General features: G+C 32.4%; 2 protein-coding genes across 9 annotated transcripts; both read right to left on the bottom strand.

Annotated features, from left to right (window-relative positions):
* Positions 1–2,610: 2,610 nt before the first annotated feature.
* On the bottom strand, positions 2,611–11,348 carry LOC109170099 (MDIS1-interacting receptor like kinase 2-like). Of its 7 annotated transcripts, XM_019319056.1 has the most exons (5): positions 10,998–11,088; positions 10,710–10,910; positions 10,372–10,615; positions 4,077–6,730; positions 2,611–2,915 (listed from the first exon to the last, which is right to left on the bottom strand). In XM_019319056.1, the coding sequence occupies exons 3-5, from the start codon at positions 10,479–10,481 to the stop codon at positions 2,614–2,616; spliced, it is 3,066 nt and encodes a 1,021-aa protein (XP_019174601.1). In that variant the 5' UTR covers positions 10,482–10,615; positions 10,710–10,910; positions 10,998–11,088; the 3' UTR covers positions 2,611–2,613. The 7 variants fall into 7 exon arrangements, with proteins under 7 accessions (XP_019174601.1, XP_019174603.1, XP_019174602.1 ...); XM_019319058.1 differs by lacking the exons at positions 10,710–10,910; positions 10,998–11,088 and adding an exon at positions 11,325–11,348; XM_019319057.1 differs by lacking the exon at positions 10,710–10,910 and having other exon boundaries at positions 11,003–11,095.
* On the bottom strand, positions 11,100–15,254 carry LOC109170104 (serine/arginine-rich splicing factor SC35-like). 2 transcript variants are annotated; one of them, XM_019319063.1, is made up of 8 exons: positions 15,078–15,252; positions 14,893–14,971; positions 14,232–14,311; positions 14,030–14,096; positions 13,816–13,887; positions 11,893–12,096; positions 11,545–11,785; positions 11,100–11,457 (listed from the first exon to the last, which is right to left on the bottom strand). In XM_019319063.1, the coding sequence occupies exons 1-8, from the start codon at positions 15,151–15,153 to the stop codon at positions 11,452–11,454; spliced, it is 825 nt and encodes a 274-aa protein (XP_019174608.1). In that variant the 5' UTR covers positions 15,154–15,252; the 3' UTR covers positions 11,100–11,451. The 2 variants fall into 2 exon arrangements, with proteins under 2 accessions (XP_019174608.1, XP_019174610.1); XM_019319065.1 differs by lacking the exons at positions 13,816–13,887; positions 14,030–14,096 and having other exon boundaries at positions 15,078–15,254.
* Positions 15,255–20,962: the final 5,708 nt, after the last annotated feature.

The raw sequence follows: 20,962 nt of genomic DNA, 5'->3' as shown, positions 1-20,962 counted from the left end.
TGTCTTTGAGTGCAGAATTTTTGCTTTCAAGTGCATATATTTTTTCTTCAAGTGGACAATTTTGGGTCAATATTTTATATCTTTTGCATTTTTTCAACAACGTATAACTAACTTTATAAAGAAAATTTGTGAGGTTTACAAATAATTTGTATGGGTAATTGTTTCAATAACACTTAAGTTGAATAACTTCCACTTTTGGTACCATAGGTCGCTTCGATTGCATATTTTTGTGCCTTGAGTGTAGAATTTTAGTCTTCAGATGCACATGTTTGTGCCTTCAAGTGCATGGTTTGAACTTTCAAGTACACATTTCGTATAGAATTTCTTTTAAAAGAGTCATTGATCATGATTATATGCATTTTCACACCGGAAGTTGCTTTTGCACTTGATCCTAATCTTTTATATATATATATATATATATATATATATATATATATATATATATGGATGTGAGAACAAGTTCAAAGTAAAAAGTGAATAATGATATGATTATTCATCTAATTTGGTAGATCAACAATATTCACTGCAAGAATAAAGACATTTAGTAACAAATCTTTTGTGACACTTCGTAATTTAGTCACAAATAATATCATTTTTGTGACCAAAAAAATAATTCAACACTATTGTGGGGTGTAATTATTGTGATAACTTTTTTTTTTGTCACAGATAATATTGTAATTGTGACGAGTAAATATTTGTTACGAATAAGTTGTCACTATTACTAGAATAATAGTGTCATAACATGCATTGCCACTAAATGTATGTTTATTTTGGCGGCATTATAATTATGGCGGGAACGAATGTAAATTGTGGCAAAATATAATGTTGACACAAAGTTTTATACTTTTTGTGACAAATAGTTGTTGATCACTCTTGTTGATATATTCGTGACAACATTTTTGTCAATAAAAATACAATTGGTTAGTATCATTATAAATGAGAAACAATTGTGAGAAAAAATATTGGTGTGACTAATATTGTCATTTTTTGTGATGAAATTGTTACAAATATTTGTGACGCTCTATAATTCCGTAACAAAAATTACTAAATTGTGAGAATAGTTGTGTTGATTTTTTTTGTCACTAATTTATTATAATTGTGACGAGTAATTAGTTGATACAATTAAAATCCTTTTTCAATAAGTAATAAGACTAACCTTGTTTAATAATTTAATTAATTTAAAATTGAATATAATTACTGTGTTGGTGAAATTGTTACCTAATCAATCAAACAAATACTTTGATTTTGTCTCAATAAATTTTTTAGATTAATCAATATTTTATTATGTTTACTATCTTTTATATTATATATTTGATACAAACAACTTGTACGAAAATTGTACTAAGGGGATGACTCTTAATGTACAAATAATAGGCTAATGTGGTTAGGAGTAATAATTCAATTAATTTGATTAATTTTGAATCAAACTAATTGAGTTTTTATTTTGAGAAATTGTTACCTAATCAACCAAATTCAATTATACTTTAACTAATTTGATTAATTGATCCAATTAACCAACTTTTATTATATATAATTTATTTTAATAAATCTTTTTGAACTATATTGTTGGTACTAAATATATACATTTTTATTTCAAAAAAAATTGATCTAACAAATTAATAAAATAAGTGATAATGAACTTATCTGTCACCAAAAAAAAAAAAAGTTTAAAAGGCTAAAAGGACTTTAATTGAGAAGGGTAGAGGATGTCATTTATTTAAAATAATAAGGATAAAGATGGAAAAAAATTAGGAAGCTACTAGCTTATTTTTAAAACTCTTTTCAAAGTAAGCTCTTATTTTAAGCAACTAGCTTATTTTGGGGGAACATTACCAAATAGAGTTTATAGCTAATAGTAGACTAAAATTAAATAAGTTATAAGCTCTGACAAACAGAGTTTTAATGGAAAACATTGATTACAACATAACTTCACACAATATTCATCTATTTAATTATATTGACAAAGTAATTGTAAGTTTGTATCAACTAATTACTCGTCACAATTATAATAAATTAGTGACAAAAAAAATCAACACAATTATTGTCACAATTTAGTAATTTTTGTTACGGAATTATAGAGCGTCACAAATATTTGTAACAATTTCATCAAAAAAAAAATGACAATATTAGTGACACCAATATTTTTTCTCACAATTGTTTCTCATTTATAATGGTACCAACCAATTGTATTTTTATTGACAAAAATGCTGTCATGAATATTATCAACAAGAGTGACCAACAATTATTTGTCACAAAAGGTATAAAACTTTGTGTCAACATTATATTTTGTCACAATTACATTCGTTCCCGTCATAATTATAATGCCGTCAAAATAAACATACATTTAGTGACAATGCATGTTACGACGCTATTATTCTAGTAATAGTGACAACTTATTCATAACAAATATTTACTCGTCACAAGTACCATATTATATGTGACAAAAAAAAAAGTTATCACAATTACACAACATAATAGTGTCGAATTATTTTATGGTCACAAAAATAGTATTATTTGTGACTAAATTATGAAGTGTCACAAAATATTTGTCACTAAATGTCTTTATTCTTATAGTGCAGAATTGGAAAGTTTTAATTTGCCAAAACCTACGATTCATTGTGGTCCTATTGCCAACATCTCAGCAATTACCTGCATTGTTGGCCTTGCTTTTGGATTTGTAAGCAGACAAGATCGGGCCATTTTAGCAATCAGAACCAAAGCTTCCTCCACTATTTCATTTTCAGGATGTGGAAGCCGTGGATCCAGCAACTCCTGGAGTTGGATGGTTGCAGGGGAAGGAGATATGAGACGATGGATGTAGTCACCAGGATGTTTTCCCACAATGATTTCTAATGTTAATACTCCGAAACTATACACATCGCATTTTTCAGTCACCTTCATAGTGAAAGCAAATTCTGCAAGATTACATACAATATGCAATCATCAGATCTTATAAATAATTAAGGATGTCAATCGGGCTAGCCTATTTAGTTTTAGGTTAGTCCTATCGAGCTGTAGAGACTTATTAATTGTTTTAGTCAAGTTTAAAATCCTAGACCCTAACCCTAAAATCTCAAACGGGAAACTTTCAAGTTTAATAAACTAGCGCATTTACACTAATAAATATAAACTTATAAGTTAAACCTCAATTTCTAAATTCCAATTAAAAACAATAAATTATTTACACACACTTATAATATAATATAGTAATTAGTAATAAATTTAATAAAAATTACTAAAAATGTGCGTAAATAGAAATTTATTGTATATTCACAAAGAATAACCTTAAGTGACTCAACTTATCGAACTAGCACACTAAATTTCTATTTAGCTTGTTCGGGTCATCGGTATTGTTGATTTCGCCTTATCAAAATGATTTTTTATTGGATCAAACTTTTCGTATTCTAACCCAAAAACTTTTCAGACTTATTAGACTGATGACCCATCAGTTCAGACTATGATTAACATCCTATAGACGGCACAATATTTGCACAGTTGTTATACAGTGGACTATGATCCACACATTGCTATGTAGACTAGGAGGAAAGTGTAGTAGAATTAAAATGATATTTTAGTGTTACTATAATGAAACTGGTGTATGAAAAATGAAATTAAAAACAAAACACATTATTATCAAATGAAACTGTAGTATAATTAAAATGATACTTTAGTATTGATATAATGAAACTAGTGAGTGTGGAAAATGAAACTAAAATCTAAAGTCATACAATAACATATATTGTTAAATGACCTAAAGTGCAATTAGAATAATACTTCAACATTACTATAATTAAACTAATGTGGGAAGAAAATGAACAAAAAAATAGAGCTCAAACAATAATGTATATTATAAAATGAAACTATAGTAGAATTAAAATGATACTTTAGTATTGCTATAATGAAACTAGTGTGGAGGAAAATGAAATTAAAAAACATAATAATATTGTCAAATGAAAATGAAATGTAATTAAAATGATATGTTTCATGGTTCATGCTGCTAAATAGACCATGCTCCAAGTAAAATTTCCTTACATTTGCAAATGATATCTTGCAGGGGGGAGAAATGGAGAACTTACCTGGTGCGATATATCCGCAGGTGCCTGCAAGCGCGCTGACATTAGAGGAGTCTCGCCTGAGTAATTTAGCAGTGCCAAAATCCGAGATGCGAGCTTCGAAATCAGCGTCAAGGAGAATGTTGCTGCTCGATATGTCTCGATGAACAATTGGAGGCGAGCAATCATGGTGCATATAAGACAAGCCCTGAGCGATGCCTCTAACGATCTTCACCCTCGTCATCCAGTCCAGCTTCCTAGCGTCCTCATCTCTGCTCAGCATCTTCGACAAAGAACCCATTTCAAGGTACTCGTAAACCAAGAATGCATGCCTCACATTTGAGCAGAAGCCATGGAGTTTGACGATGTTTCTGTGCCTGATCTTTGTCAGAGCTCTTATTTCATTGAAGAAGCCCTTCTGATCAGCGATCTCAGCTGATGAATGAAGCTTCTTTACAGCTACTATCTCGGCTGATGGGATTTTAGCCTTGTAAACAGTCCCGAACCCTCCTTCCCCAATGCGGTACATCTCGTCGAACTCCTTGGTGGCTTTCAAGATGTCCAAATACAATGCCTTTCCATGGAATGAGGATATGGAGAAGAGATCAGTGTCTTCATCATTGTTGTCACCATCGCCTCTTCTCAACGAATTGGATTGCTCTTCATCTGGATCTCTATCTCCTTTCCCACAAGTGAAAAGAACCACTGCGAACACAGAAACTAGTACCAGGGCTCCCACTATAGGCAATACAATGCTGAGAATCTGTTTTTTGTGGCCACTCTTTTTCTTTTTCTCCACAGAGGACACCTCTGGAGGTTTTGTGCAAGGTGGAAGGTCTTTATTATCTCCACATAAACCTTTGTTTCCCTTCAGAGAGGCATTCTTGAAACCCATGGTTTCAGGAATAGGGCCTGTCAGCTGATTATAGGATAAATCAACATTCACCAAATCACTAAGACTATTAAACAAAGGTGGGATCTCTCCACTGAGAGAATTGTTACTCAGGTCCAGCGTTGTAAGATGTGATAGCTTACTTAGCTCAACTGGTAAATGCTGGCTGAAGTTGTTGTGGCTCAAGTTCAATTCATACATAGACTGATAGTCTCCTATGAATTTGGGTATTGGCCCGCTAAACTGGTTCTTGGATAAATCAAGGACATACAATGTCTTAAGAGAGGCTAACTCTTCGGGTATTTCACCGGAAAGATTGTTGTCCCCCAAGTATAAAGAAAGCAGAGATGATAGACTCCCAAGTTCTGCAGGGATCCCCCCACCCAAGTTATTTGAAGAAAGTTTGAGTATTCCTAGTTGAGTCAAATTTCCAAACTCAGGAGGGATTCTACCTGTGAGATTGTTTTCAGCCATTTGCAGGTTTGTCAAGTTTTTGGAGATTCCCCAGTTCTTGGAGATTTCACCGTGGAACTGGTTTTGACTGAGCCACATAAACTGCAAATCAGGGTATATGCCAAAAGATTCAGAGAGGTTTCCGGTGAACATATTGCCATCAAACCGGACACGCTTTAAGCTTTTGCAGTCTCTTAAGCTGGGTGGAATCGGCCCCGAGAGGTTATTGTTGTTCACCGTGAAATTTTGAAGTGCCCCCCCTTTGCAAATACCGTCGGGCAAATGGCCTGAGAATTGGTTATCATCCATTTCCAGTACGGTCAACTTTTTCAGTTCGCCAAGTTCAGGAGGAATGGAACCAGAAAGATTGTTGTCACGAAGAAACAAGATTTTTAAGTTCCTCAAACGCCCTATAGAGGTAGGGATTGAACCACTGAGCATATTCTGACTCAGTTGAAGATCAGTGATGCTCTTTAGATTCCCTAACTCTTCAGGTATTGAACCACTAAGTTGGTTACCATAGAGGTGAAGAAGTAACAAATTCTCTAGGCCACCTAGTGAAGCTGGGATATGACCACTAAGATTGTTCGACCATAAGCTGAGATATAAGAGTGACTTTAGCTTTCCTAGTTCATGGGGAATATGACCACTCAAATTGTTAGAAAAAATGTACATTTGTTCTAATTTTGATAGGTTTCCTAACTCGGGGGGAATTGAACCGGTTAGTTGGTTTGTGTCTATGTAAAGCACAGTGAGATTGGAGAGTTTTCCCAGCTCGGGAGGAATGGGGCCAGAAAGAGAGTTCATATAAAGTTGCAAAGAATTCAAGTTTTTCAAATTGCCTATTGAAGCAGGAATAGAGCCATTAAGAGAATTACCAAGCAAAGCAAGCTCAGTAAGAGATGTCAAGTTGCCAATTTCATCGGGGATTGGACCACCCAAGTTGTTTGCAAACATATGGAGGGTCTTGAGACGGGTTAAAAGGCCAATTTGAGGCGGGATTGTGCCAGTAAAATAATTAACTGACATATCAAGGTAGACAAGCTTGGAAAGATTGCCAATTGCGGGTGGTATGCTTCCCCAAAACGCATTCAAACTAATTTCAAAATATTGAAGATTTGGAAGTGAATGAAATGGAAAGCTTTGGAGTGTACCATTGATGTTGGAAGTAGTAAGGTTCAACCTGTGGACACTTCCAGCAACGCAGATAACTCCATGCCAGTTGTTGCATGGGCTGCCACCATTTTCTGAAATAGTCCATGAAGAATACAACGAGCTGTTTTGTTGGTAAAAAGTGGATTTCCATTTCAGAAGACCTTTGGCTTCTTCATTACTGGAAGCAGGAATTACATTAGAAGATAGCAGTAGAAGGAAGGAATGCAATGAAAGTATAGCTAGAAGCCTTGCTACTACTAAATCACCCATATTTTTTATTTTTTATTTTATTTTATTTTCTAAAAACTCTATGAGCACTAATAATTGTGAGTTCCGATCTCATCGCGCGGTGTTTTAAACTTATAGCAAACACTCTCCAATGAGTGCATTCAACGCCAACGGAGTCGCGTCACTTAGTCCACAGTCAACTATGTGGTGGGCCACGAAGACTTTGTCGCTCAACGAAGTCTTTATCATCATTAAATAAAATTTTGAATTGTTAAAAATAAAGACAATAAATATTTCAAATGTCTTTTCTTTTCTAATAAATTATTATTTATATGTGAAAATTAGAATCAACTCAAAAAAAAAAAAAAAAAGAACAAATAATATTTATAAATATTATAATTATAATGTTAAGCTAATGTTAGGTATAGGAGTGTTTGGTAAATAGTTGTTAACTGATTGGGCTAGTGGGTAGTTGATGACATTAACTGATTGTAAAAAAATATTTGATAAACTAGCTGATAGCTGATTACATATAAAATGACTTTCTCAAAAATCTGATCGAAAAAAACTATTTTGAAAAACTTTTTAAATTTTAGCATTTTAAAACAAAAAGCTAATTAATCAAACATTCATATTAATTATTTAACCAAGTCAAACAGCTAATAATGATCAAATAAGCCAAAGTTAGTTAATAAGCTAATTATGTTACCAATCAGAGCCATAGACTTAAGACTTAAATTATATTAGAATTTTATGCTAATTCTAGCAACGGAATTAAGATTTAAAAATATTTAAAAAAATTATAATTACGGAATATAATTTTGCTAGAAACAAAATTACTGTTTAAGTATAAATTCAGCAATAATGTATTATTTGTATTTAAATCTTAATTCTTAATTCCGTTGCTATAATTAGCATTAGTTTACGTATAAATTTTGAACTCCAAATTTCGCACCTCCGTGCAACAAATAATACATTATTGCTAAATTTATACTTAAATCGTAATTTTGTTTGTAGCATTAGTTTAAAATTATACTTCCTAATTATAATTTAGCAATAATGAATTATTTATATTTTTAAATCTTAATTCCGTAGGTAGAATTAGCATAAAATTATAATTATAATATAATTTAAGTCTTAATTTGGTTCTGCCTTTTAACTCCAAATTTCCCACCTCCGTAATTTTAAACTAATGCTAGAAACAAAACTGAAGACGATGTATCAAAACTACACAAATAGTGAATTTCATGTATACAAATAGTGAACATAGATCACTAAATATCAAATTTTTAAGTAAGAGGAGGTGGGGTATGCCAAATAGTCAAGCTATAATCAACAAATATAATGAACCTCTTGTACATCAAAATGAGCCTAAAATATAAATGCCCAAGTAATTGACCTTCAATCAATTTATAGATCTCTCAAATTATTTTCATACTATTTTATACACATTCAACTAATGAACACTACGTATAAGTTTGCAGGTTCTCATGAGAAGAAAAGTTTTCATAGGTTCTCATGGGAGGAAGAATTCTCATTAAAACCATGACCCAGGTGAGAACTTATGAACAAATATGAACCATCAATTTAATAGATCTAAAAATTTAACTATTTGAAATAAAGGAAAAAAAAAAAAAAAAAAAAGATGTGATCATTTCATTATGTCTTATTTTATAAATTTTTATAATAAGTTATGAATGGCAAAAATTATTTAAATTAATTAATTAGTATGAAATATATTTGTGATTTAGGTAAGAAAAAAAAATTAGAAGTTAAAACTTTTTTCTTCAATTTTTTATGTATTGAATTATTTTAAAGAAATAGTTTTGGTACTTTTTTATTTAAAGTTACTATTCAAATTTTTGTACTTTCTTTTGAATATTGTTTTTATTCGATCGGAATACAAATAATTTATTTAATTTTAAAAACTATTTTTTGTATTTTAACATTTAAATGTAATTAATATATTAATTTTTAAAAGTACTCTGTAATTGTGAAGAGAAAATAGTATTTAATATGAATATAATAAATTTTAATGTTATGTGCAGAGATAGAAGTCTTTGACGTTTTGGAAGGGATATGACAAGAATCCAAACAAAAGTCATACCTTCACATTAAACCCATAATAAAGGCAGAGAGAAAAAACACATGGTCTACTGGTCTAGAGACTGAAACTTTTATAAAGACCGTTACACCCAAATACCCAATTAAAATTTTGAACCAGTAAACACGATTCAAAGTAAAGAAATTTGGAATGGCATAAAAATGAGAACGACTTGTCACAATCGAAGAAAAGGAAGAAAGAAAAAGATAAAAAATGCTTGATGACAACCAGGACTCAGTAAACACGACTTTATGCGTATGAATACAATCAGAAAATAAGCAACAACCCTGGATTCATTCTCATCTACTTTAACAACCAGAGAGATCATATAGCTAATAGACTGAACAGAGCTGTAATCAGAGACCAAACCTCAAGCCATAACTCTCCAGACCACAATTAATCAAAGCCTCACAACACAACTCTAAGAAAGCTATACAAATATTTCAGAATACCTCATCCAACATGAGGCTGTGCATGACTGAATGCATGGATATCCACTTTCTTACCAGTAAATATAAGCTCGATAATATTAAACCTATATGCAAATATTGATGAAATTGGTTATATGATGACACATCCAGTTCACTCACTGACTTCCATTAAGCATTAAGTAATTATTATTTGAAGGCCTACGAATCGGTCATGCACGGAAATTTACACTTCAAATAAATTGCAATCACAACTTCATAAGGTTCAGTAACTGCAAAATTTTCTCTTTGATCTAGCAATATAATCCAAAGAGTTAATACCCAAAATAGTCCCTCGACTATGTCGTAATTACCAATTTGGTCCTCGACTATCATTCTTACCCAATTAAGTCCTCAACTATATAATTTTTACCCAATTTAGTCCTTTGTCAATTTGACTGTTTGTTGACTGTCAAAAGTAGAAATAAAGTTGTAATTTTACAAGTTTTCTCCTTCCTCCTCATTTAGCAGCGCCAAACCATGTAGCAATAAGCTCCGGTTGGGTTCTAAACCTGTCAGTATCGAAGTAGTGGTTATGCATCGGATAGCCCATGAATTTGATTTCCAACGATTTTTTGACGATCGAAATCTGATCGGAGTGTATTGCTGCATGGTTTGGCGCTGCTAAATGGAGAGGAAGGAGAAATCTTGTAAAATTATAATTTTATCCCGACTTTTGACAGTCAACAAACAATCAAATTAATACAGAAGACTAAATTGGGTAAGAATTGTATAGTTGAGGACTTAATTGAGTAAAAGTTACATAGTTGAGGACTTAATTGGGTAAGAATGGTAGTTGAGGACCAAATTGGTAATTATGGCATAGTCGAGGGACCATTTTGAGTATTAACTCTAATCCAAATTATAAGTTGTAAAAATATTTAATTTAGTCTTTATAATATAAAAATTGATCAATTTAGTCCCCGATATGCTAACATGAAAATACTTAAGTTAAATCATAACTACCAAAATTGCAAAAAAGATAAAGAGACCACATTATTTAGCAGGAGAAAACTCAACTGGGGATAAAAGGATTCCAAATAAGTGCACTCCTGCAAGAAGGAAGCAATCAGGAACTGGATAAAGAGACCCCATATTATCCAGCAGGACATATCTACCAAAGCATTCATCAAACTGATCTACATAGTTATCCGCAATGCAATCAGCATCAGATTGAATAGCTATCAGCAAGGCACACAAGTCAGCTACAATCGATCTACATAGACATCGGCTAGCACATCACAGCTACAGCGATGCTCTCGTGCTGTAACATAGTTTAACCATCATCAGCTTAACTAGAATCCCTACAGCACACGCACACAAAATAATTTGGGGAACACAAGAAACAAGCTAGCAACCTAGAAACAAGTATCAGGTGAGGAAAATACAACCATGAACCGGCGCTAAGGTCCAAACTTAGGGGTTTGGTGTCATATAGCTTATAGAAGGAATGCTATATAGAACCAGCATAAGTGCATATCACAGGTTTGTGAGTCAACTGCAACTGCTACAATTAAAAGTGCACTTCACCCTCTTTCAGATGAACACCGCTAAGGCTCCTTCAGAGGGTCAAAACTCAAAGTCAGCAAAAAGCTAAAAACCTCAATTTGACTTCAGTAAATTGTAAGACAGTTATCCTTACGGACCTTACCAATCATTGCCGTTCAGAAAATTTGGAAACAAATGGGAGTTTGTCACCAGCAAACACATACACTAACAATCAACAGCGAAGTACACACAGGAGACACAGCATCAACAGCTGTTGCAAAATCGTGCAATTCAGCAACATTCACTCGTCACGCACATAACTATAGAAGGCAAGCAGTTGTTCATGAGTACAAGATAGATCTACACTTGAGAAATAAGAAGAGCAAAAAACAGGAACAATAGCCAAAACTAGTGTCAACCCATAACTACCAACAGAAAAGTGTATTAGGATGAATCACACACATCATGAGTTAAATAAACCTTACAAATAAGTTTCTGCAAATTTGTTCTACCAAGCACTAAACAGACGATATCATCATCGAATGCCCCCTTCAAGGATAACAACGCTAAAATAGGAACACCATGGAGAAATTCATCAATGCTTCTTCGCTGTCACTCCTACAAATATAGAAGTAGCCAAATTATAATTTTGTAGAATTTGTTGCTACTTTATGAACCAAACATAGCTAGGGTTCTGGGATGTACATCAGCATCAGAACGTGGAGACGGGCTTCGAGACTCAGCCCCCCGGCCACGGGGTGACAAACTTCTTGGAGTTGGAGAGCGTACTTTGTCATTGCGTCCATCTGGACTGCCATCCCTAGATTGAGGGGTTCTGCGAGGAGATGGACTCCTCCTTGGACTTGGGCTACCATCCCTAGGTTGAGGGGTTCTGCGAGGAGATGGACTCCTCGTTGGACTTGGGCTACGCCGAGCAGGAGAGGCACTTCAGCATTAAACAAAGAATCAGAAAGAAAATAGCTAACACATAGATCCTGCATGCAGAAATATATGGTTGCAGTTGACAGGACTCCAAACAGGAGAATACACTACCTTCCATAGGAACGACTTCGGCTACGCCTCTCATCATCATATCTACCTCTACCACGATCTTTATGGTAATCAGGGCTTCCACTGCGGCTTCTGTACCGATGACGATCTCTATCCCTGCCACGGTATCGATCATGCTCAGATCTACCCCGACTTCTACTCCTGCTCCTCTTTCTATAATCTCTATCTCTATGATCATCTCTATACCTATAACAGAAGCAGCAAAGTATGCTTACACTTTGTACACCACTGCTCAGTTTTTCCAGAATGAATATTCTGAAAGAGAATACAAAAGCTCAAACTTAACAGAAAAAACAGACCTTAACAAATTTCACATCACCAACCTGAACTAAGTGAAGTTCACAATATACCATATAACTTGTAATAACTTCATATTAGCACAAGTTTGACTGGAAGTGTACTTGACGAAATAATATGCTCAAGACTCTGTAGTCTAGTGGCATAGGTGTAAGACTTAAAGTTTTTCAAGCAAAAAAGCACAGCACAGTGACGAGGCTTTGCGTCACTTTGAGGTGCAAAGCAAAATGTTGCTTTTGCATATAAAGCAATGCAAAGTGGCAAAACTAAATTTTATAAACTAGAATTGATATATAAATGGTTTATAATGCAATTTTTAAGACAATTACTGTAGTTGACATCATTTATAATAATAATAAAGCATAGTGTATCCTTAATCATTGATGTATATCTCCATTAAGTGAAGAAACCATTGTTTTTGACAAGTGTACAAAACTCTACAGTTAACATAATTAAAAAAATTAAAAAAATCATATCAACTTAATATTCCATTACACATCAGCCATCATTATTTATCTAAACACAAGCATCATAGTAAATACATACTAAATTATTAATCAAGCATATTTAATGCATTAATTAAGGTTTAATCTATTTATTAAAATAAAACATTGCCTGGAGTGTGGGCAGCCACAATGCCTACTGCCCACTGCCCACTCTTTGTGGTTCTCTTTTTGTCCACACACAGTGGACAGAGTGAAGAAGCAAAAAATGATGAAAGAGAAAGAAAAGCACAACAATCACCATGCTTCTTCTGGGCGAATAAAGGAAAAGATATTGGAGTCACCAAAAGTTATGGAGTCAATTCTCTTAGGTGAAGTAACATTCCTCTTAGAGAATGATTGATTCTCATCGTAAGCTATAGAGTAGCCAATAGATTGCACGAAGCTATGAAGCCAAGCACTAAATAGAGATTTGAGGAAGTTATGGAGGCTGGGTTGGCATTCTTAGGACTGATTCTCACTTCGAAGACTACGTTGACTTGGTCTATGTATAAAAGTGCAGTTTTTATTTTATTTGTGCCTCGAGCACTTCAATCTGATTGGGATTTCTTTTCCTCACTTTGCTTTCCTTATATGTTTTTCATAGCTTCACTGAAGCAACGCAATGCAGGGTCACTCGCGTTCACTTCATTGATTAAGCAACAAAGTGCTCACTTTCGACAAGTGTGTGTGAGACTCTTTATAAGAGGTCTCAAGATTGATTCCCCTAGTATCTGAAGAAAGAAACTATGTACAAAAAGGACTATGTTGACTTGGTCCATGTATAAAAGTGCAGTTTTTCTTTCATTTGCGCCTCCATTGCTGAGGCGTTTGCTTTTCGTTGCTTTGCTGGACTTGTATCTTTTCCATTACATCATTGAAGCAATGGAATGCACAAATGCAGGGTCACTCACATTTGCTTCATTGCTTAAGCACTGAAGCCCTCCCTTTTGACAAGAGTGGGTGAGACTCTTTATAAGAGGTCTTGAGATTGATTCCTCTAGTATCTAAAGAAAGAAATAATGTACGCCATATCATCAACATTCTTAAGTCCAGATTCAATTTTCCCAATGGCTACAAAAAAGTACATTATCCTCAACATCAACATTCTTTGGAACATGATTACCTTGATCTAGGACTGTGGCTCCTTGACCTTCCCCTTGTCTTGGTCACAGACTCAATTATTCTTCCCTTTTGACTGGAATAAGAAGACTGAATTAATATTTAATAAGACTTTTAAGTGACACTCACTGACACAATGCAAAATGTAAATGGCTCAAAAAGACAAAAAGTTGAGGCAGCAGCAAAAACTAACGGGAAATGAATTAGTAAAGCTTTACATTTTTTCAGCATTTGGTCCATATTTTGCAAATTGTACCATTATTTCTCTTCCGTCAACAAGTTTTCCTATATAAAGACCACTGAAGTTAATCAGAACAAGAAACAGAACAATTATAATAAACCAGGAACAGCTATAAATTGCAAAATGACATCAAGATGTAAGTTTTGCTAATATCTGAAAATTTAAGTATTCATAGTTACCATCAAGCTTCTCAACTGCCTTCTGAGCCTCATCCTGATACTTGTACCTAACAAATGCAAATCCCCTAGAGTCTCCAGTCCTGCAATATCAAATATTTCAGTATATATAGAAAGAAATTGCACCAATAAACCTGCTCCTCTAGACGCACTATGTACACATTTTTTTCCATATTAAATGACTAGGTCTAGCTGGTTTTATCATTATGAGTACCTGATGAAATGATGAATAGGCTCAACTTATTAAGGACAAGTATATGTGAATTCACACATACCACTTATTCGATAATATGTCCATAGAAACTAGATTAACATACGAATGCAGACAAATTAATATATTTTGTAGTATATATTAATAATACATAGGCATCAATAAAGATTTTCAATTTATCATCAACATGAATAGTGCATAGCAAGGATTATATGCCAGCTAGACATTTTGATGCCTTTGCATTTCTCAATCCCAGGTATTGGATTCATTCAATATGCTATAAAAAGTCGAAACATACGCGAGTTACATACAAGCCTGGCACATAAAATAACTTGCAAATTTACAGAAATCCCTTCCAAATTCAAGTGAATATACCGAAACAAGGAATAGAATTTTATCCACATAAAATAAAAAAAATCAAAAGCCATATGTAACACGCAAACAGGTATATACCTTCGATCTCTCGGGATGAAGACATCAACAACTTTTCCATACTTATCGAAGAGAGGATACAAGTCATCAGCGGTGGTACCTGAAGAAAACAAACCAAAAGCATTAAGAAGTAATTGGTTTCCCATCGGAATAACAAGCGAGAAAGGAGAGAGCTAGGGTTTGGGAGAAAAGGACGAGGCAAATACGAAAAGTGATGTTGAGAACTAGAAGAGAGTAGGTGTCTCTAATGTCTGGAGGACCAGATCTTCCAAAGTGCGACATCTTCGCCGGCGCTTCGACCTCTCAACTCTCTCTCTCTCTCTCGCGAAGCAGTGAGAATGAAAGGATTCAAAGGAACGTCAGGACTACAGGGGCCGTGATCGTTAAATCTTTGCGCCTTCAGGATAAATTGGATAATCCGATAAGCAGTCGGTTCTATTGGACAATTTTACCCTTTGATTCTCGGAATTTTTTTATTTTTTATTTTTTTGAAACCGATTCTCGGAAGGTTATAATTACTCTTTGGACTGGAGTGAGTTTTCGCGTTTCTTCACTTTCTTCCTATGTGCACAAGTGCATGTTATGATTGTTGTTATCTAGTATTCTAGTGCTATTTTACAGTTTTTACTACGCATTTATCAACGATGATAATTTAATAATAATTATTATTATTATTATTATATGTTATTCTTAATATATTGTATGTTCATTTATTGTGTATTATTTAAAAATAAATTTTACATATATTAAAAATAAATATTTATCAGCAATTACAATGTGAACTTGTATAATTTATCGATTATTGTAGTGAAGTTTAAAATTTCATACATGGACTGTGGGCTAAATAACATTACGGCCCAATAGAATGGATTCTGTCCTGGAATTCTTAGACCCATCACTAGCGTTTAGCCCAAAGAACCCAAGCCAATATTGCACACACCTAAGGTGCAAACAATAACAGTTTCTCCACTACCTATAAAATCGCAAATTATGCTGTGGAAATGTGTTCATCATACGCATACTGAATACATAATAGTCCATAATTTCTATGTTGTAGATTCATAATTTTGTTTTTTCATTTGTTGTTAACGACGTTTCTCTCTTCGCAATCGCATTATTTCGTCTTCGTAGTACAGAAATTATGAATCTACAGTATAGAAATTATGAATATACAGTAAATGTTATGAATCTACAACTTAAAAATTATGGATCTATCATGTGTTCACCATGGGCATGGTGAACACGGTTCCACACCATAACTATTGCTATAAAATGGTTTACGCGGGTGATGCGCAATCATTATTACGTCAACCGTGGTTCACATAGCCAAAAATACATAAAGTACATTATTCTAATTTATTCTAACATATAAAGTATAGTATTCTAACTCATATAATATATTATCTTAACCTAAAATTCTTAGTATTCTAACACATACAAAGTACATTATTCTAACACATAAAGTACATTATCTTACTTCAAAATGTTCATTATTATAACACGCGTGCATAACAACGATTTTTTTTTTAACATTAAAACAATACCGTTTCAGAACATGATCCACACAATAATTTACCGGTGACGCGTGACAACAAGTATTGTTCAAGTAAAAATATTTAACATTTTCCTCGAAACAATATTTTATTAGGATTATGATATCTATGTCCAATTTAATGGCCCAAACATAATTGTCAGCTATACACTAAATTCATATTTCTAAATTAAAAAATTTTATAACACAAGATATAAAAATTAACAAATAGAAGGTGGTTAAATGCTGTTAATGAAAACAGTAATTCATTATTCTTAACAATAGGACCCGCTCTTAACACATTATTTACAAGATTTTCACTCTTTGCAATACTGTTACTTTTCCCAATTGCTCTCAATAATAATTCTCGAACATCTTGTAATTTAATTATCATATTAATACGACAAAAAGAGACATTCTCTATATAAAGTTAATAAAATTTATCTATTGTCACAAGTACTTAAATACCCTTAGTATTCTACACCCATCATATCCCTTTCTCCAAAATTATATATCACATTGAATTATTTTAAAACGATCCATCTAACTACATATTGATTCAAGTGTCACTATGAATACATTTAACATTTGAAATTTTGAATTATATATTAAGAAATTAACACATTAAAATATATTACCTCAAAATTCACGATTCAAACACTTTTTAAAACCATCATGCTATAAATTTTATTACTCACAATTAATCATTACATGACGTGGTGACACAATTCTAGATATTAGTAAAGTTAAAATTTAATTGAAAAATAAAAATTAATGCTTAATATTTTGCCATGTTGATTCGTGAGTGGTAAAAATATTGGTAATTAGCATTTTCATTTTTTAAAAACCTTGTTTAAATCATGAAATAAAATTACGTTGAATCTTTTTTTTTTAATATCATATTTAAAAAATAAAAATAAAATGAGGAAATCCAAGCACACAAAGAGGTAGGTTTTTTTTTTTTTTTTTTTTTGTCTAGTCTAGCAGATGAGAAGCACTTGCTTCTAATGACGAGGTGAGTTTGATTCATGTCATGAACATTGAGAATTAGGGTTGAACTTCTCGTGTGTTCAAATATACAACTTAATTAAAATTGAATCTCGAAGTTAAATTGGTTTAATTTATTTTTTCATGAACATATGAGCGAATTCATGAAGTTTATGATATAATAGGGCTAAAAATGAAAACTTGGATTTAAAAAATTAAAAAATACACACACAGAGGTAGTAGGTGTATGCATGCAGACCATATTAAAAGGGTACGAAGAGACACGGACACACCGTGCAAAACTATAGTTTTGGTTTATCAGACAAACTAATAATTTATTGGTCTGAATTCTGAAACTGTATTGTTATTACGGAGTGTTATTATTATTATTATTTTATCATATTTAATTTCCCTACAGTTGGTACTAAGTACTGGATGAGTTAATTTGAGGAAGTAGATTGACTTATTCATTGCAGCAGGCAGCAGCTAGTAATCACTTTTTTTGTTTCCATTCTTAGGTTCAATTATTCCACTGACCACCCTTCATTTCAAACCATTCATATACAAGGACTTTGCAGTCAGAATTCAGAAAAAGTACCTTTTTTTTCTTTTTTTTTTACAACGTAACTTAGTAGTAATTCGTATGAAAGATTTAAATGGTTGTAGCTACTTTTTAGACTTTCTAATAAATAATAATAATAATTTAGTCATTTCTTTAAAGATAATTAGACATATATAGTACGTTTTATTTGATTTTCATAGAAAGAAAATACTCACTTGCTGAAATGAATATTATACTTATTTGGTTAGAATACCAATATTATACTTATCTGGTTATATATATATATATCTTTGTTTTTAGACTTTTTTTCTTTAAAAAAAAACTATATATCCATAATCATCTTAAATAATGTGGATAAATTATTATTTATCATTTATTAAAGAGTCTAAAAAGTAGTTACAACCATTTTATTTCTCATGAAATCAATAAAAAAACATTTAAAATAAAGTTTAAAATTGATTGGGCGGATACCAAGTGACTCACCATTCCTCCAACATATAATCATATCTCATGGTTACTCCCCAATCCCCATCTTGTATGCAAATTTATTAACTTCCATATGAATGTATATGATTAACCGAATAACGCCATTTTTTATTAAAATGATCTCGAATAGTATCAATAATCGACTACCTCACATAGTTTTGAAATGACTAAATAAACAAATAATTATTAATTTGGTTTATTATTGGACCCAATGTAATCTTATACTAAATATTATCAATCAGAAGACATAAAGCAAATATCAAATGACTTTCGGTCACTTAAACGAGAGATAAAATTTTTTAACCAATTTATATGCAATAACACTTTTAGAGAATCAGTTATTTCTCAAATAGAGTCTGTTTGAGGTTCAATTAGATTAGCTTTGTTTGACCGAATGTCTTGTAATTAAATATAAATAAAAAAAAAAAAACGGAAGGAAAAACAAAAAAAAAAGACATAAATAAAATGCAACCACCAACCAATGGTGACTGTCAACTGTCCACAGACCATTTTAATTTGAAGGGTAGGACGGTACTAGGACCCCTCTCTGATAATTCTTTTTCTCTAAAAATAGGTCCATCAACTCATTAAATATAAGCTCCATTCAGCAGTTAATTTTGCAAAAACTAGATGTTTGACAACTGATATCATTTACGTTTCATTTAATACAGGATTTAATAAGTTGTTCAGATGTGTTAATTACAAAACAAACAATAAACAAAAAGCATGGTCCAATAATTTATTATTATTTTTTTAAGCATGGTCCATAAGTTTTAATTTTTTTTTCAAATTTCTTTTTACAGTGAGGGATTTGAATGACAATGTTATAATAGGAGAGAAAATTTTATGGTCTAGTATTTTATGACAGGAGAATAGGTCCCCAGTATTATGTAAAACCATATTAAACTACCTAGACCAAGGTAATAATTGTGCATAAAAATTAAGTTGTAGTAAGTATGATTGTTTGATAACAATTCAGTACGATGAACAAATTTAAAGCCGATATATGGCTACGATGGTCCTAAGAGCAATAGTTGTATTTACTTTCAAGTTTCGAGTGCTAATTAGTTTTCTGAAGAAAAAGATAGGTAGAGTAACACATACATAAGGAGTGGCCGGATGGGGCTGGGGTGTGGTGGACCCCCTCCCAGCATAGGCCCTAGTCAAGGGCTCAACTTACCTTTGTCCAGTGGGCCAATCGATTAAAATATTCATAATAAAATACTCTTATAAAATGTAGGGAGAAATTATTAACAACAGGTCTTAACCCCTTACCTTTAATTGAAATAATAACTTCGCAACCTACTAACAACACTACTTTGTTTTATTTAAAATATGTGTATATTATTTAGTTATACTCATATATACATATATATATATATATATATATATATATATATATATATATATATATATATATATATACACACACACATAAGGGGTGGGGGTGGGTAGGCCTAACCTACCCTTGTCCAGGGTTAGGCCAAGCATGTTTGCAATTATCCTATGCTTGCATTGAGTACATCTTGTTCAGGTATAATAATTTGCAAATTACACATGAAATTTTGTGTGATGGACTCGACCGAGATAGTGTTGGTAATAATCAAATTTGTGACTTCCTATTATAAGTATCATGCTTTACCACTCAACTATCTATTTTGAGGTGAATATTTTTGTATTTTGTACTTATATATACATGGAGGTTAAGTACAACCTCTACATGCCTTGCTCCTACACTCATTACCTCTTTAAATTGCGCATGACTCGTCAGCCTAGATAACGCGTGCCCTTATTGTTGATTTGCTTTCATCTATAGTGGATCACTAGTACCAACTACCAAGGTCCCGCCCAATCTTGCATATTTGTCTAGGAGCGTTATGCCCTGCTCCCGTGTCCACCATGTGTATGGTGAATACGCTGTATATTCATAAGTTTTATATTGTAGATTCATAATTTCTATACTGTAGATTTATAATTTTTATATTGTAGATTCATAAAATTTATAATGTAGATTCATAATTTCTATACTGCACATTCATAATTTCTGTACTGTAGATTCATAATTTCTATACTACACATTCATAAATTTTGCACTGTAGATTCATATTTTCTATAATGTAGATTCATAATTTTTATACTGTAGATTCATAAAATGTATAATGTATATTCATAATTTCTATACTGCACATTCATAATTTCTGTACTGTAGATTCATAATTTGATAACTATACAGTTTAGAAATTATGAATCTACATTACAGAAATTATGAATCTACAGTATAGAAATTATGAATGTGCAGTATACAAATTGTGAATCTACATTATAAATTTTATGAATCTACAGTTTAGAAATTATGAATCTACATTATAAAAATTATGAATGTACAATATAGAAATTATGAATATACAGCGTGTCTACTTTGCACATGGTGGACATGGGTCCATAGCATAATTTGCCATTTGTCTAATCCTATATACAATAAAGCAATATGGTCTTGTGAAAATTGAATGTTGCATTTAATTTTC

Source organism: Ipomoea nil, unplaced genomic scaffold, assembly GCF_001879475.1.
Source record: "Ipomoea nil cultivar Tokyo-kokei standard unplaced genomic scaffold, Asagao_1.1 scaffold3321, whole genome shotgun sequence".
In the NCBI taxonomy this organism is placed as follows: Eukaryota; Viridiplantae; Streptophyta; class Magnoliopsida; order Solanales; family Convolvulaceae; genus Ipomoea; species Ipomoea nil.
Note: the sequence above shows the minus strand (reverse complement) of the source record. Positions and strands in the feature narration are given on the sequence as shown.

Excerpts from the sequence above, each read along its gene's own strand:
- LOC109170104 (XM_019319063.1), bottom strand. The coding sequence starts at position 15,153 with ATGTCGCACTTTGGAAGATCTGGTCCTCCAGACATTAGAGACACCTAC. Across the intron at positions 14,097-14,231 it reads GGCAGTTGAGAAGCTTGATG|GAAAACTTGTTGACGGAAGA; the intron begins GTAACTATGAAT and ends GTCTTTATATAG. Across the intron at positions 11,786-11,892 it reads CGAAGTCGTTCCTATGGAAG|TGCCTCTCCTGCTCGGCGTA; the intron begins GTAGTGTATTCT and ends TTAATGCTGAAG.
- LOC109170099 (XM_019319053.1), bottom strand. The coding sequence starts at position 11,061 with ATGTGTTTGCTGGTGACAAACTCCCATTTGTTTCCAAATTTTCTGAAC. Across the intron at positions 6,731-10,371 it reads TTGGAATCCTTTTATCCCCA|TAATGAAGAAGCCAAAGGTC; the intron begins GTTGAGTTTTCT and ends TCCTGCTTCCAG. Across the intron at positions 2,916-4,076 it reads CTGCGGATATATCGCACCAG|AATTTGCTTTCACTATGAAG; the intron begins GTAAGTTCTCCA and ends GTAATCTTGCAG.